The following is a 12365-nucleotide window of genomic DNA, read 5'->3' as shown; positions in this document are numbered from 1 at the left end:
AATGCATTCATTTAAAAAATATGGCCCAAATCATAACACCTGCATTAAAGAGACACATCCAAAATAAACTTTTAAACATTTTTGTTGTTTTAGTAAAACAACACTTTTGGGACCTCACTGCTCTCTATAAGAAAACTACCCTACCTGAGTAAAATTGCATATGTGCAAATTGAGTTGCTTTTAGAATTACAAAATTTTAGACTTGGGAGGGGCCTTGGAAAGGATCTAGTCCACCTAGATGAGCAAACTGAGGCTGAGAGGCATGAAGTCACAGAGTGAGTTTGAGTTATCGAAGAAGAAAACAGGTCTCCTGACTTTCAGGCCAAAGTTCTTCCTAGTGAGACATGTTCTTACAGAAGATTCTGGTAAACTCATTATCATTAGTTTTTCTTTTTCTTGTTTATATTTATAATATCTCTCAATGTCTTTTTTCTTTTCCAGAAGAAAAATCTGTATTAAAATTTGTGCTTCAGTTATAACTCCAGTGAAGCTTTGTGGGACAAAAATGTCATGTGAGTCATTTAGTAAAATGAGAATCAGAAGCAATAGGGAGAGAAAAAATTCTTGTGATGTTCTGATCCCATTTCCTGTGCCTTGATATCAGAGGCTACTGAGGGTAAGTAATTCCTTATTTTGGTTCTTGAAAACAAAGAGATTCATTTACTTACTGTGTGACCTTTGTCAAGTCAGTTAACATCACTAAGTTTCCTTATCTGTAAAATGCAGGAATTGGATTCATGACCTCTAAGGTCCATTCCAGCTCAGAATCTATGATCCTATCACCACATTTTATGTACTATTCAACACAATCATGCCTTTTAAAAAATATTTCCTGAGAGTCTGTGCACTAGCCCTTATGGGGAGCAGAGATGGAGCCCTCAAGGAGCTTATAGTCTAATTGGTGAGGTAAGACATAAATAAAAATGCCACAAAGTAAATTGTGATGTGAACCTAAGAGAAGTACCAACAAGGCATTATGGGAATTCTGAAGAAAGCATTTCTGCCTGAAATATTTTGGATTTCTTTATTGGAGAAAGGCCTTTACAGACAAATTCTCATCTCCAGCACTCTTACATTAGTGCTAACTGACCAATATTGGAATGCAATGCCAGACAAATGTATAGCTAGTGTGCCAAAGGCCTTGGGCTTAATGCAATGGGTAGTATTATCTCTAGAGCTAAAGATAACATGCAAGGATTTCTTCTGTATTCTCAAATAGTCAATTAAAAGTGGTCTTAAATATGTACACTTCCTGAGGTCTTGAGATAGAGGACTTAGTAAAAAAGAATGGGAGCAAAACTAGAGAAGCCAAGAATGAAGTTGTACCTCAGACTCAGGAAGACCTAGGTACTGTCAGTCTTCTAATTATCAACAAACATGTACTGTTCAGCCACTGAGTATGTTCAGATTCATTTTAGTTAAGTATTGGGGTAAGGTATAAAAAGTACAAGCTAAGATCCCCACCCTCAAGTAAAAGGAGAACTTCATTGTTTTACCACTGTTTGATATGGGAGGGATGCTGGGGGCTTGTGTCTGTTAATGGGAAGAGGACATGTTATTTGGATGGTGAAATAGTATGCATGGTTGAGGCTAGCTGCACCATAGTAGAGGCAGGATAGTCTTTGGCTAGACACTTTTTGTGGGGGAATAACAGCAATGGTTGGCTGGTGATTGTTCAGGGTGTGGGGACATGGGTTACTTGGTGGTGTGGGGGTGATTTGATCTTAGTGAATATAGAAGCTTCTAAGTGCATGCCTCACTAATACTATTCTCACTACATATACAGGAAGAGCACAGCTGGTGTTTATCCTCGGAGGCAGCAAATCCTGTTATTTATCTCTCTATTCTGCGATTTATTTATAAAGTTATGAATGGTCCATTAAACTAAGTTTGGGTGTCTGTCTCCCCACATTCATCCTCCTAGCTTTATCTAGCCTGGTACTGAACAGCCCGATGTTATGGGCTGATGAATTTTCCCCTTAATTCCTCTCCCTTAGCCCCCTCCTTTCCCCTCTCTCACCATCCTCCCCACCCCAAGGTTATTTGGAAGATTAGAGTTCATTAATTAAATCCTGTGCCTAGATCGAATTGTAACATTATTCCAATCACATTTATCTTGCATCCGCGAAGAGGGATGGCAGCCCCACTGGAAACGCACGGTGTAGAATGAGCAGGCAGCTGAGAGGAGACGTACAACGCAGCCAGCTGCCATTTCGACACCGTAGCTCCAGCCCTCCATTTTATTTTTAATTCTTCATTGTCCCGGCTCTCCCTTTCCTAGGGGGTTCGGGTTCTCTCTGTCTGCCCACCCCCACCCTCTCGCTATTCTCACAGCCCAGCGTCCCCCTCCCCCACGCAACACATACACACACAAACACACTCACACGCACACATACACACACACCCCTCTAACACACGCACCCCCACGCTCGCCAGCTCCCCCCCCCTTCCCCAAGCAGCCGTTTGCAACTCAATGGACCGATTTCTTGGGTTTCACTGACTTACGCCTTCCCCAAGATGAGAAATTGCAAAATGGCCCGGGTGGTTAGTGCACTGGGGCTGGTCATGCTCAGCGTCGCCTTGCTGATTTTATCTCTGATCAGCTATGTGTCCTTGAAAAAGGATAACATCTTCACCACTCCCAAGTATGCCAGCCCGAGGGTGCCCCGAATGTATATGTTCCACGCGGGATTTAGGTAAGTGTGGCCATTTATTTTTCTCACTCTCTTTCTTTCCTCTGCTTTATTTATTATTTTAGGGTTGGGGAATCGGGAAAGGAAATGTTTGGAGCTTGGTGGTGGCGGGGAACATAAGATGAGGATGGTATTTTAATATCTCAGAGACACTTTCGCCAAGATAACTGCGTGATCATCATCGCTGTTTATTATTTAAAGGAAGAAAAAATCCTACCCATAACTACTTGCCAGATCGATCGGATTGCTTTTCTGCGAGTTTTCAGTATCAGTGACCCCTTTCCTCTCCCCAAAATGGGGGTGGCGGTGAGGGGATGAGAGTGATAGAAGGGAAAGAGAGTTGCTAATTGGAAGGGGGAAGGGATGATTATATGTGCCTTGTAAGAGCTTTCTCCCTACTCCTGGTCTGCAGGGTTAGGCATGGCAGTGGTAACGGTCAGTCCAGGGGCGATTAAATGGCGCAGGCGCTTTGCTTATTCCCCTCTCCCTTACTCCCCCGCCTCCCTACAAAAAATTATGAGGGGGTTTGTTCTAAGGACTCCCTTAGGGTTTCTTCTTTCTACCCCTTCTGTGTTAGCAACCTTTTTCGGGACTAAAGCCCCAAGTCCTGTAGTCCTTTCTGCTTCCCTTCCCCTCCCAGGAAACAACCTATAAACTGGAATTAGGCATCCCCAGCCCCAGATACCTAGTCCAAGTCAGTGGGGACAGGACCTGCTCTTTAGCTCTTTAAATTAGCTCTTTATCAAGCGTTCTTACTTTCCCTAGGTATTCTGGCGACTCCCATCCCTTCTCGCATACCCATCCCCCACCCCCTCCTTGTACACTGAGCCTGTAGATTGTTTGGGGGAAGGGGATGACAGGAATAAACAAAATCCTGTGTCCAGAATCTGGCCATTAGATGTATGTGTTGCGCCTGAGGAGAAGCTTTGTCTTGTGCTCTCAACCCCCTGATATTCCCGGACCTGGATTAGACACTCGGAAGCCTTTCCCGCCCAATCCCTCAAGTAGCTCACGGCTGTCGTTAGATCTCCACAGTCTGTGGAAGTTGAGGGAATGGGCCTCCTTTGTCCGGAAACAGTGAATTAAAACAGGAACAGATTCGAGATGGAAGAGGTTAAGGCAGGAGACCACCCTTTGCCACCTCCCCCATCTGCACTCTCCTCTGCCTTTCCCCTCCAAAAACAATTAAGTCAGGCCCTGGAGTGTTGAAGTGGTTTGGATTTCTGCCTAGTTTTGTGGGCGGTCGCTGTCCACGGTGCTGACTCGTTGAGTTACACTGGCTAGGTGCATGTTTTACATTTACTTGCCTTTTTGAGTCTCAGTCCCCCTGTTCTCTATGCTTGACGGCCATTTTATGATTTCTCCAGGAGCAATGGGGATATTAAATGTATGTTTGTCTTTGCTCATATTTCCTTCTTTTTTGTTAAATCAAAAAGAGTCAAAGGAGAGGGGGTGTGACAGGAATATGGAGACTTTTTTTGCATAGTGCTGTCTGAAACAGCTCAGTTGAACTTTAATGGCCTTCTGGCTCTAAAAGCAGAGGCTCATTATTTTACTTATTTACTCATGATTCTTTGCAGGTCACAATTTGCATTGAAGTTTCTAGACCCATCATTTGTACCCATTACAAATTCTCTGACACAGGAACTCCAGGAGAAACCTTCTAAGTGGACATTTAACCGGACAGCATTTTTACATCAAAGGTAGGATAGGAGGAAAACACAAAATAACAAAAAAAAAATGTGTTTCTGTAGACAAGGGTTGGAAACAACAATTTCCCCTGCTGTCAGAACATATTTGTTTTGCGCTTTCTCTTGGCCTGTACAAAGTAGTAACTTGTAATTAATACTAATATCGGATTCCCCCTCATAAATAGAAAATAATGTCAGTATCAAAATTCTGACCAGAGAAAAAGGTCTGTATAATTTACATGAAATTCAATGAAACATTATTTTGAATATCTTCTTTCTAATGTGACTTCACATTCAAATCATAGTATAAGGTGAACACACCAATAAAACAGTACCCAAAACATCAAAAAACCCCAAAATATGTTTGTTGGTCATAATATATCATTCCAACACAAATTGGGGAAATTGCATGGTAAATTCACACAATTTAAATGTTTTTTTTATTTGCCATCTTAATGAACTATATGCAACCTACATTATATGTATTGTTTCATGAAAATGGAAAAATAATAATTTCTGCTGATTCACCACATAAAATTAGTAAGTAAAACTAACAAATATATACACATATGCATACACATGTATATAAGTACAATATATGTACATATATATATAATTAGACCCTTATAGCTTTTAATGTATGGTGAAATGATCCTAGGTTATTCTTATTAGTTATGTCTTACCATCAGGCTAATACTTATTAATAAATATTCAAGAGAAAGATTACAGAATTTATTTGAAATCATTTATTTAAGTTAGAACTTAAATGTTCAGTATTTCTAGCTTTTACTTGGCTTCCTGAGTTTAGCTACTACTTTAGTGGGATTATTATACTGCCAAATGGAATGTGAGCCATCTAGTGTGCTCATTAGAGGTGTGGAGACTTACTTTCACAAAGCCTTAAGTTTATGAAATAGTTCATGGTGGTTATAACACCTACCATCCAGGGCATACATTTTTTATATATTGACATACAATATCCCATCAAAAATAATATGGGTAATTCAACTAAACTCCTTAGTGACATCAAGGCATTGCCCTAAAATATTATCTTAGGTGACTATCATTCAATTTTAAGAATTCAGTGCATAAATATTATCACATAATAAAATAAATTCTTTCTAAAAAACCCAAATAAGGGCTTCCATACAACTCTTGGAAAACAACCTAAAAAAGTTTTGTAGGTGATTCTAACTTTCAACTGGTTAGGTTCTGTATCAATTGCTCATCATATTTCTAATCTAAGGAAAATGTTCTCTCCTAGTGATTATTTAACCTTTCAAAACATTTTCTTCTTTAAAATTGCTTCAAAAATTCCATTTTAAGTCAATAACATAAAAAATGAACAAATAATGGAGCATATATTCCTCTTGCCATTGTGAAATTATTTTGAGTAACACTAGGCTGGAGGATCACACACTTCCCCTTACACAGATTTATAATTCAATATGTATAATAAAACTAATACAATCAAATACAGTGGCCTAGTGCTGTTGTCTATAGCATTTACTTTCAGTTCTATTTTAAAAATCAAATAACAGTAGGTAGTCAAACAACAGAATATTTTCGGGGTTTTTTTCCACTTTATTTTTCAATTAACAAACATTTATTTTTCTCTATCTCTTACCCTCCCACTTAAAAGAAAAACAAAATCCTTTAACTGATATGTATAAAGCAATAAATTCCCATGTATTGTCCATATTAACATCATTCTGCATCGTGATTCTATTCTTTTTCACAATGTAAATAGTATGGATTGTCATCAGTCCTCTGTAATTATGGTTGGTCAGTGATCTTAAGTCTTTCAAACTTGTTTGTTAACTGGATATTTTGTGTAGATTTTACCATAAAGCAACATGTTACTTGCCTTTCTTAAATATTTTGAATGATTTAACAATGTAGGATTTGTTTTTTCCCCCTCAAAAATCATCATGAAGTCCAAACTAGAATACTAGGCGTATTTTCAGTGTTTTATAATAATTCTTTTTTTCTGAAGTTTAATTTTCTCCAAGTTTTGTTTCTATATCTCAAAGGACAATATTCCCTAATTCCCTATTTCATTATTCAAAAGTTCCTGATGAGATTATCATCTCTTTTTCATTAAATATTTAACTATTCCCTCTGCTATTACCATTTTAATATTTCAATAACATATAATAGTGTACTGGCTCTCTCATAGATATTTGGCACTATTTTATTTAAAAAAAAAGAGGAGGTAATTGATATGCTGTTTGCACTGCAATCCAATAGCAAGAAGGCAGTCCCATGTAACAAAGGCTAGGTCTCCAACTTAAATGAGTAACATGATTACCCAATGACAGATAGTAGCTGTATCCATCCCATTGATTATTTGCTGGCACAGATTGAGTTTGGGTCACTGGTTTTGGTATATGATACTATAGTTAGCATATTGTCCAGCCCCAAATTTATTATCAAGAATGGAGGGCACATTTAGAACACTTGGACCCAAGGTCTAACATGATCCTATAATATGATGCTGGTCTCCTTCCAAAGACCATGATAGTAATCAATAGATTTTTTCATTGGTTCAAGATTCTTATGGTTATTTTCTGAATTAAACAATAGTATAGAAGAAATAAAAATGAAAATAAATTGTTTTGAATGGGATACATTTAATGAATTTCTTTTTATTTTAGGAAAGAGATTCTTCAGCATGTCGATGTAATAAAAAATTTTTCTTTGACCAAGAATAGTGTTCGGATTGGACAGCTGATGCACTATGATTATTCCAGCCATAAATATGTTTTCTCTATTAGCAATAACTTCCGATCACTGCTTCCAGATGTGTCACCCATTGTGAATAAGCATTATAATATTTGTACTGTGGTTGGAAATAGTGGGATCCTGACAGGGAGCCAATGTGGACAAGAAATAGATAAATCTGATTTTGTTTTCCGTTGCAATTTTGCCCCCACTGAGGCATTCCAAAAAGATGTTGGAAGGAAAACCAACCTTACCACCTTCAACCCTAGCATCCTGGAAAAATATTACAACAACCTTTTGACTATTCAGGATCGTAACAACTTTTTCCTCAGCTTAAAAAAGCTTGATGGAGCAATCCTCTGGATCCCTGCATTTTTCTTCCATACTTCAACAACAGTCACCAGGACACTAGTTGATTTTTTTGTTGAACACAGAGGTCAGTTAAAGGTGCAATTGGCTTGGCCTGGAAATATAATGCAACATGTCAACAGGTGTGTATATTTTACTGCATCTAATCCATCTTTTGCTCAGATAGCAAATTAATTACTTGATCTATGTGGGGAGGGCCATTCACAATTAGTCATTATGAAGACTTTACACAAATGATTATTTGACCAACTTGTAACTAGCTATTGGAATCATTTTAGCTTGTCTCCTAATTTGAACTGTTAAGAGCCAATGGGTAAACTGGTGTTTTGTCTCCTTTGCTTTTCTATACTCAATCTCTATTTATGCTAAAAACCCTAAAGACTAGTAAAGCACATGTTTTGCGCCCATTTCCCCCATTTTATGCAATTTGTTGGATGAGGCATAGGCAAAGCCCAGATGAAGCCAAAAACCTGGGGATTCTGCAAATTTTACAATCAACTTCAGTATAATTGAGAGTTAGATTTAAACATAGGTGAATAATGTATTGTTGGTTATCTTTTAATCCCACATAACTTCTCCTAACAATACCAAAGATGAAAACCTTTCTTTGAATCATTTCTCTAAGTCAACATTCTCCAGGTACTGTTCCTCAATAAGTTTTTTTTTGTGAATTCTTGTTGAACAGGAGCCAGAGCAGTGGTGTTTACTCAGGTTAGAATAATCATTTCATGTATTTTCTCAAACTTCATACCTCTCTCCAAGATTTCTACCTGCATTCACAAATGTCTAAACTCTACATTAACATATAAGTAAGCCTAGTGGGAATAAGTTGTTGATTAACTCTTTAAGAGTTAATCATTTTCAGGGGCAGCTAGGTGGCACAGTGCAAATCCAGACTCAGACACTTAACACTTAACTAGCTGTGTGACCCTGAGCAAGTCATTTAACCCCAATTGCTCCACAAAAAAAAGAGAGAAAAAGAGAGTTAATCATTTTCAAGTCATTTATTATAAGGTTGGAAGCACTGGATTCAGGAAAGTTGAATGTGTTGAAAGAATACGTGTTCTTTATACTAACTAATGAAAAAAACAAAGTGGGAAGCTTACTAGTTCTCTCACTTATGAAGTGAAAACAGCCAAAGTGACTATTAATAATTGTCTGGATAATTCTGCTTTTCCTAGGCAGAAGGATTTTGCTTATTTTAAATTACCTGAAAAATTGCCTCAACTCCCCACTTGTCCTTCTCAAACAGCTTATGAGTGTCTAACTTCCTACCTAAAATGATCAGTTCACTCACATTGTAAGGCAGAATAAGAGTTTAAGAGAAAGGAGACTCTAAATGTTTCCATCTGCATAGAAAATACCCTACCTCTGGTACCATGACAGCTTTTTCATAGAGAATGCACTTAGCTAACAGATTCTTTCTCACTTTAGCTTCAGTTATCTCAGCTAAATAGAAGTATTGGAAATAAATCAAAATCTTTATTTGGGGTTTTAAATATTTATGTAAAATCTTTTATTTTCAGCTAAAAATAAAGGGTAAATCATTTGATACCATAGGAAGTATGTAAGATATTTCAAGGATTTAGGAACTCCAATAGAAAGACCATCATATTTTTGCTAAATTCTCTTAAGGGTTGTATTTTTAACATAGTTCCACAGCAGCCAGGTCAAGCTCAAATTAAACATGTTGGTTTGATAGAAATGGAATTTTATCCATCATAAATTCAAATGAGACAAAAATGAGTGTGAAAGTCATAGACAAAAATTCAAAAAATATAATAGTCTAGGTTATTTTGGGGGCTTCAGAGTCATTCCTAACCGGGAATGAAATAAACATAAGTTAGCATTTTCCCTAAATTTAGAGAGGGTGTGGGTAAACCATTTTTAGACCCATATTTAGTAATAGGCAACTGAGTTGCTGCTGGTCAGAAGATAAGAAAGGGAATCCATTGCCTGCCCCTGTCCATAACTATCACTTTCACAAACATCTCTTGATTTGCTTGAACAATCTGTAAACAAAAGCTAGAGTCCATAATCTTTCTAAAATCAAGAGATGTAATGTATGTGTGCATATATATTACATGTTTATACACATACATATATTGTATATATATGTATATTGTGTGTTCCCATGTTGCAGCAAAGTGTCAGGTGACAGAGTAACAGGATTTTTGCCAGCTTCCTGTCAAGTTTGAGTTCCTATGAAGAATGCATGGGAAGGAACTAACTAGACTCATTCAATGTAAGAAAATGCCAGAAAGATGCTGGTGTATTAGGAGCACATGCATTCTTAGAGATGGATAATGTTCCATTCATTCATACACTCAACAACTGTTCCTGAAGTTCCTACTATGTGAAAATCACAGAGAGTATAAAAGAGAGTCCTGGACTAAAAGTCAGAAAGACCTAGGTTCAGATTTTGCCTGTGAAACTTACTATCTGTGTGAGCCTGGGAATGTCATTTGACCTAAGCAACTCCCTAAGACTTAGCTACTAAGTCATATTGCTAGTTATAGATGAGTTTCCTTCAGAACTCATATTGAGCACTACCTCCTACATGAAACCTTTCCTGATCCACCCCCACCCAGATGCTAGTGCTTTCACTATAAAAAGTTCCTTGAATTAAAAAAAAATTATATATATATATGTATGTATGTATGTATATATATATATATGTATATACATGTCCCTCTGAATAGAATGCAAGTTTCTTGTGAACAGGAACCATTTTATTTTCATCTTTTTATAGTGTCTGGAACATAATAGTCACTTAGTAAATGCTTATTGATGAACTGATTGATCTGCAGTGGTGGAGGGAGCTACTAAACCTGGAGTGACAAAATCAAATATTCAATAATAATAATGATAAGAATAATAACTAGTATCTGTATAATGCTTTTAAAGTACTGAAGGTACTTTACATTTGTTCTCAGTTGATCCCACAATAACCCTGTGAGATAGATGCTGTTCTCATTCTCATTTTATGGCTAAGAAAACTTGAGGCTGAGAGAGGTCAAGTGACTTGCCCTAAGGTTACACAACTAGTGTCTAAGGCAGGATTCAAACTTACTGAATTGAAATGTATCATTCTATCCACTATACTACCTCATTGCCCCAAGTACACACAAAACACTGTGCTATATGTTACTTACCATAGTGCTTTGCAAATAGTAGGCAATTAATAAATGAGGTCTAAAAATTGATTTGTTTGCCTTCTCATCCACTAAGTCATAGCATTCATTCTTTTGAAAGACCCTAAGACACTGGGATCTTAAAGCACTTTCAGGACAGAACACTTCAAATTCTAACTTGAAAAGCAGACCTTACACTGTCTGAAATCCACCTATCACCTAGCTAAGCTGAGGCGTATTGACCTGTCACATTGTGACATGAAGCCTTGGGTCGTTAAATAAGCATGTGCTTATTATTCTACAGGTACTGGAAAAACAAACGGTTGACACCCAAACGACTGAGCACAGGTATTCTTATGTATACCCTTGCATCTGCAATGTGTGAAGAGATCCACTTGTATGGATTTTGGCCATTTGGATTTGACCCCAACACTCGGGAAGACCTTCCTTACCATTATTATGACAAAAAAGGAACCAAATTTACGACCAAGTGGCAGGAGTCCCATCAGCTTCCTGCCGAATTTCAGCTACTATACAGAATGCATGAGGAGGGACTGACCAAACTGACTCTGTCACATTGTGCCTAAGAACTTCAAACTTGAAGTGCCAAATGATTGTTTTAAAAGTGCCCCAAACCAAATTGAATATTCTTCAAAAGTAGAGCCCTTTTAGGGACACATGTTTACTAAAACTATTTTCCACAGCTTAAAAAATCAAGGTGTTCTCTATTGCCCTGCCCACTGGTCTGCAAGAGTCTTAGCACATTTAGCAAGGCCAACAAAAACTCCACTTTTTTGAGCTGTATGAACCTCTAAGGAATTGATGAAAGAAATTTTACATTTATAGCTATGCTATTAAATATATGTTTTAAAGTATTTTCATATTGATATTTTAGCAGCAGAGAAACTGCTGTCTATTTCAAGCATTCCGTGCTAAGTAGAACTAGAGATGGTGCTTTTCTGAGCTCTGCTCAGGATATAGGCAGAGCTGAGACAAGGCACCCAAGGAGAGATTTTTAAATGCCCCCCTTCACTCCTTCACTAGAACAGCCACATCCCCACCCTCATTCTCCATGTTATTTTCTACCAGAGACTTGGAACTGCCAAGGTGATACATGTGATTACTTTACACAAAATAAATACCTGCATATCATGGAGAGCAGAATTTTCTGTGATTCCAAGTATGTGCATATATGTAAAAACTAATATTTAAAAATTTGCCTAGGTGCCCCACCCTTCTCTTCATATTTCCCCCTAGGCAGCCCCCTTTCCTCATCATATTGCTGTGGCTAATTCAAGAGGGATCTCTGTGTAACATTATGTTCAGACTCTTTAAATTGGTATTAGATAAAAAAAACCAGGTTCCATAGCCTACCTACTTCACTCTCTCTCTTTGTTGTGTGGAATTTTCTTTTGCTTATTTAATTGCCTTTTCCACTGTGGGTTGCGTGTTCGCTTGATACATTCATGATACTGAGTAACTTTGATGCTTCCATCCAATTTCTTTTCAAACTGAATAAATTATAATACATTTTCTGTTACCTTATTTTTCTACAGAAAACACCCCTTAGTAGATGCTCATGAGCTGGGCTCCACTATGGGTCAGATCATGAGCTCTGAATCTAAAGTGACACACAGCATGTCTCTCACTATTTATTACACAGGGAGCTAAAGACGTGAGTGGCTTCTTGTATTTGGTTGGCCAATAGCATAATGGCAATTAATTCGGTAAGGAACCAAGGGCATTTAAACCTG

The 12365-nt window shown here is 37.6% G+C and overlaps 1 protein-coding gene across 1 annotated transcript; it reads left to right on the top strand.

Annotated features, from left to right (window-relative positions):
* Positions 1–2125: 2125 nt before the first annotated feature.
* Positions 2126–12151, top strand: ST8SIA3 (ST8 alpha-N-acetyl-neuraminide alpha-2,8-sialyltransferase 3). The gene is made up of 4 exons (XM_043979295.1): positions 2126–2696; positions 4274–4396; positions 7042–7599; positions 10916–12151. Exons 1-4 carry the CDS (start codon positions 2518–2520, stop codon positions 11196–11198), a joined length of 1143 nt encoding a protein of 380 aa, XP_043835230.1. The 5' UTR covers positions 2126–2517; the 3' UTR covers positions 11199–12151.
* Positions 12152–12365: the final 214 nt, after the last annotated feature.

The sequence above is a fragment of the Dromiciops gliroides genome, chromosome 1 (assembly GCF_019393635.1).
Source record: "Dromiciops gliroides isolate mDroGli1 chromosome 1, mDroGli1.pri, whole genome shotgun sequence".
NCBI lineage: Eukaryota > Metazoa > Chordata > Mammalia > Microbiotheria > Microbiotheriidae > Dromiciops > Dromiciops gliroides.
This window is presented reverse-complemented; position numbering and strand designations above follow the sequence as displayed.

Bases quoted from the DNA above. Each gene is read 5' to 3' on its own strand.
- ST8SIA3 (XM_043979295.1), top strand. From the start codon at position 2,518: ATGAGAAATTGCAAAATGGCCCGGGTGGTTAGTGCACTGGGGCTGGTC. The intron at 4,397-7,041 runs GTAGGATAGGAG...TTTTTATTTTAG, and splicing joins ACAGCATTTTTACATCAAAG to GAAAGAGATTCTTCAGCATG. The intron at 7,600-10,915 runs GTGTGTATATTT...ATTATTCTACAG, and splicing joins ATAATGCAACATGTCAACAG to GTACTGGAAAAACAAACGGT.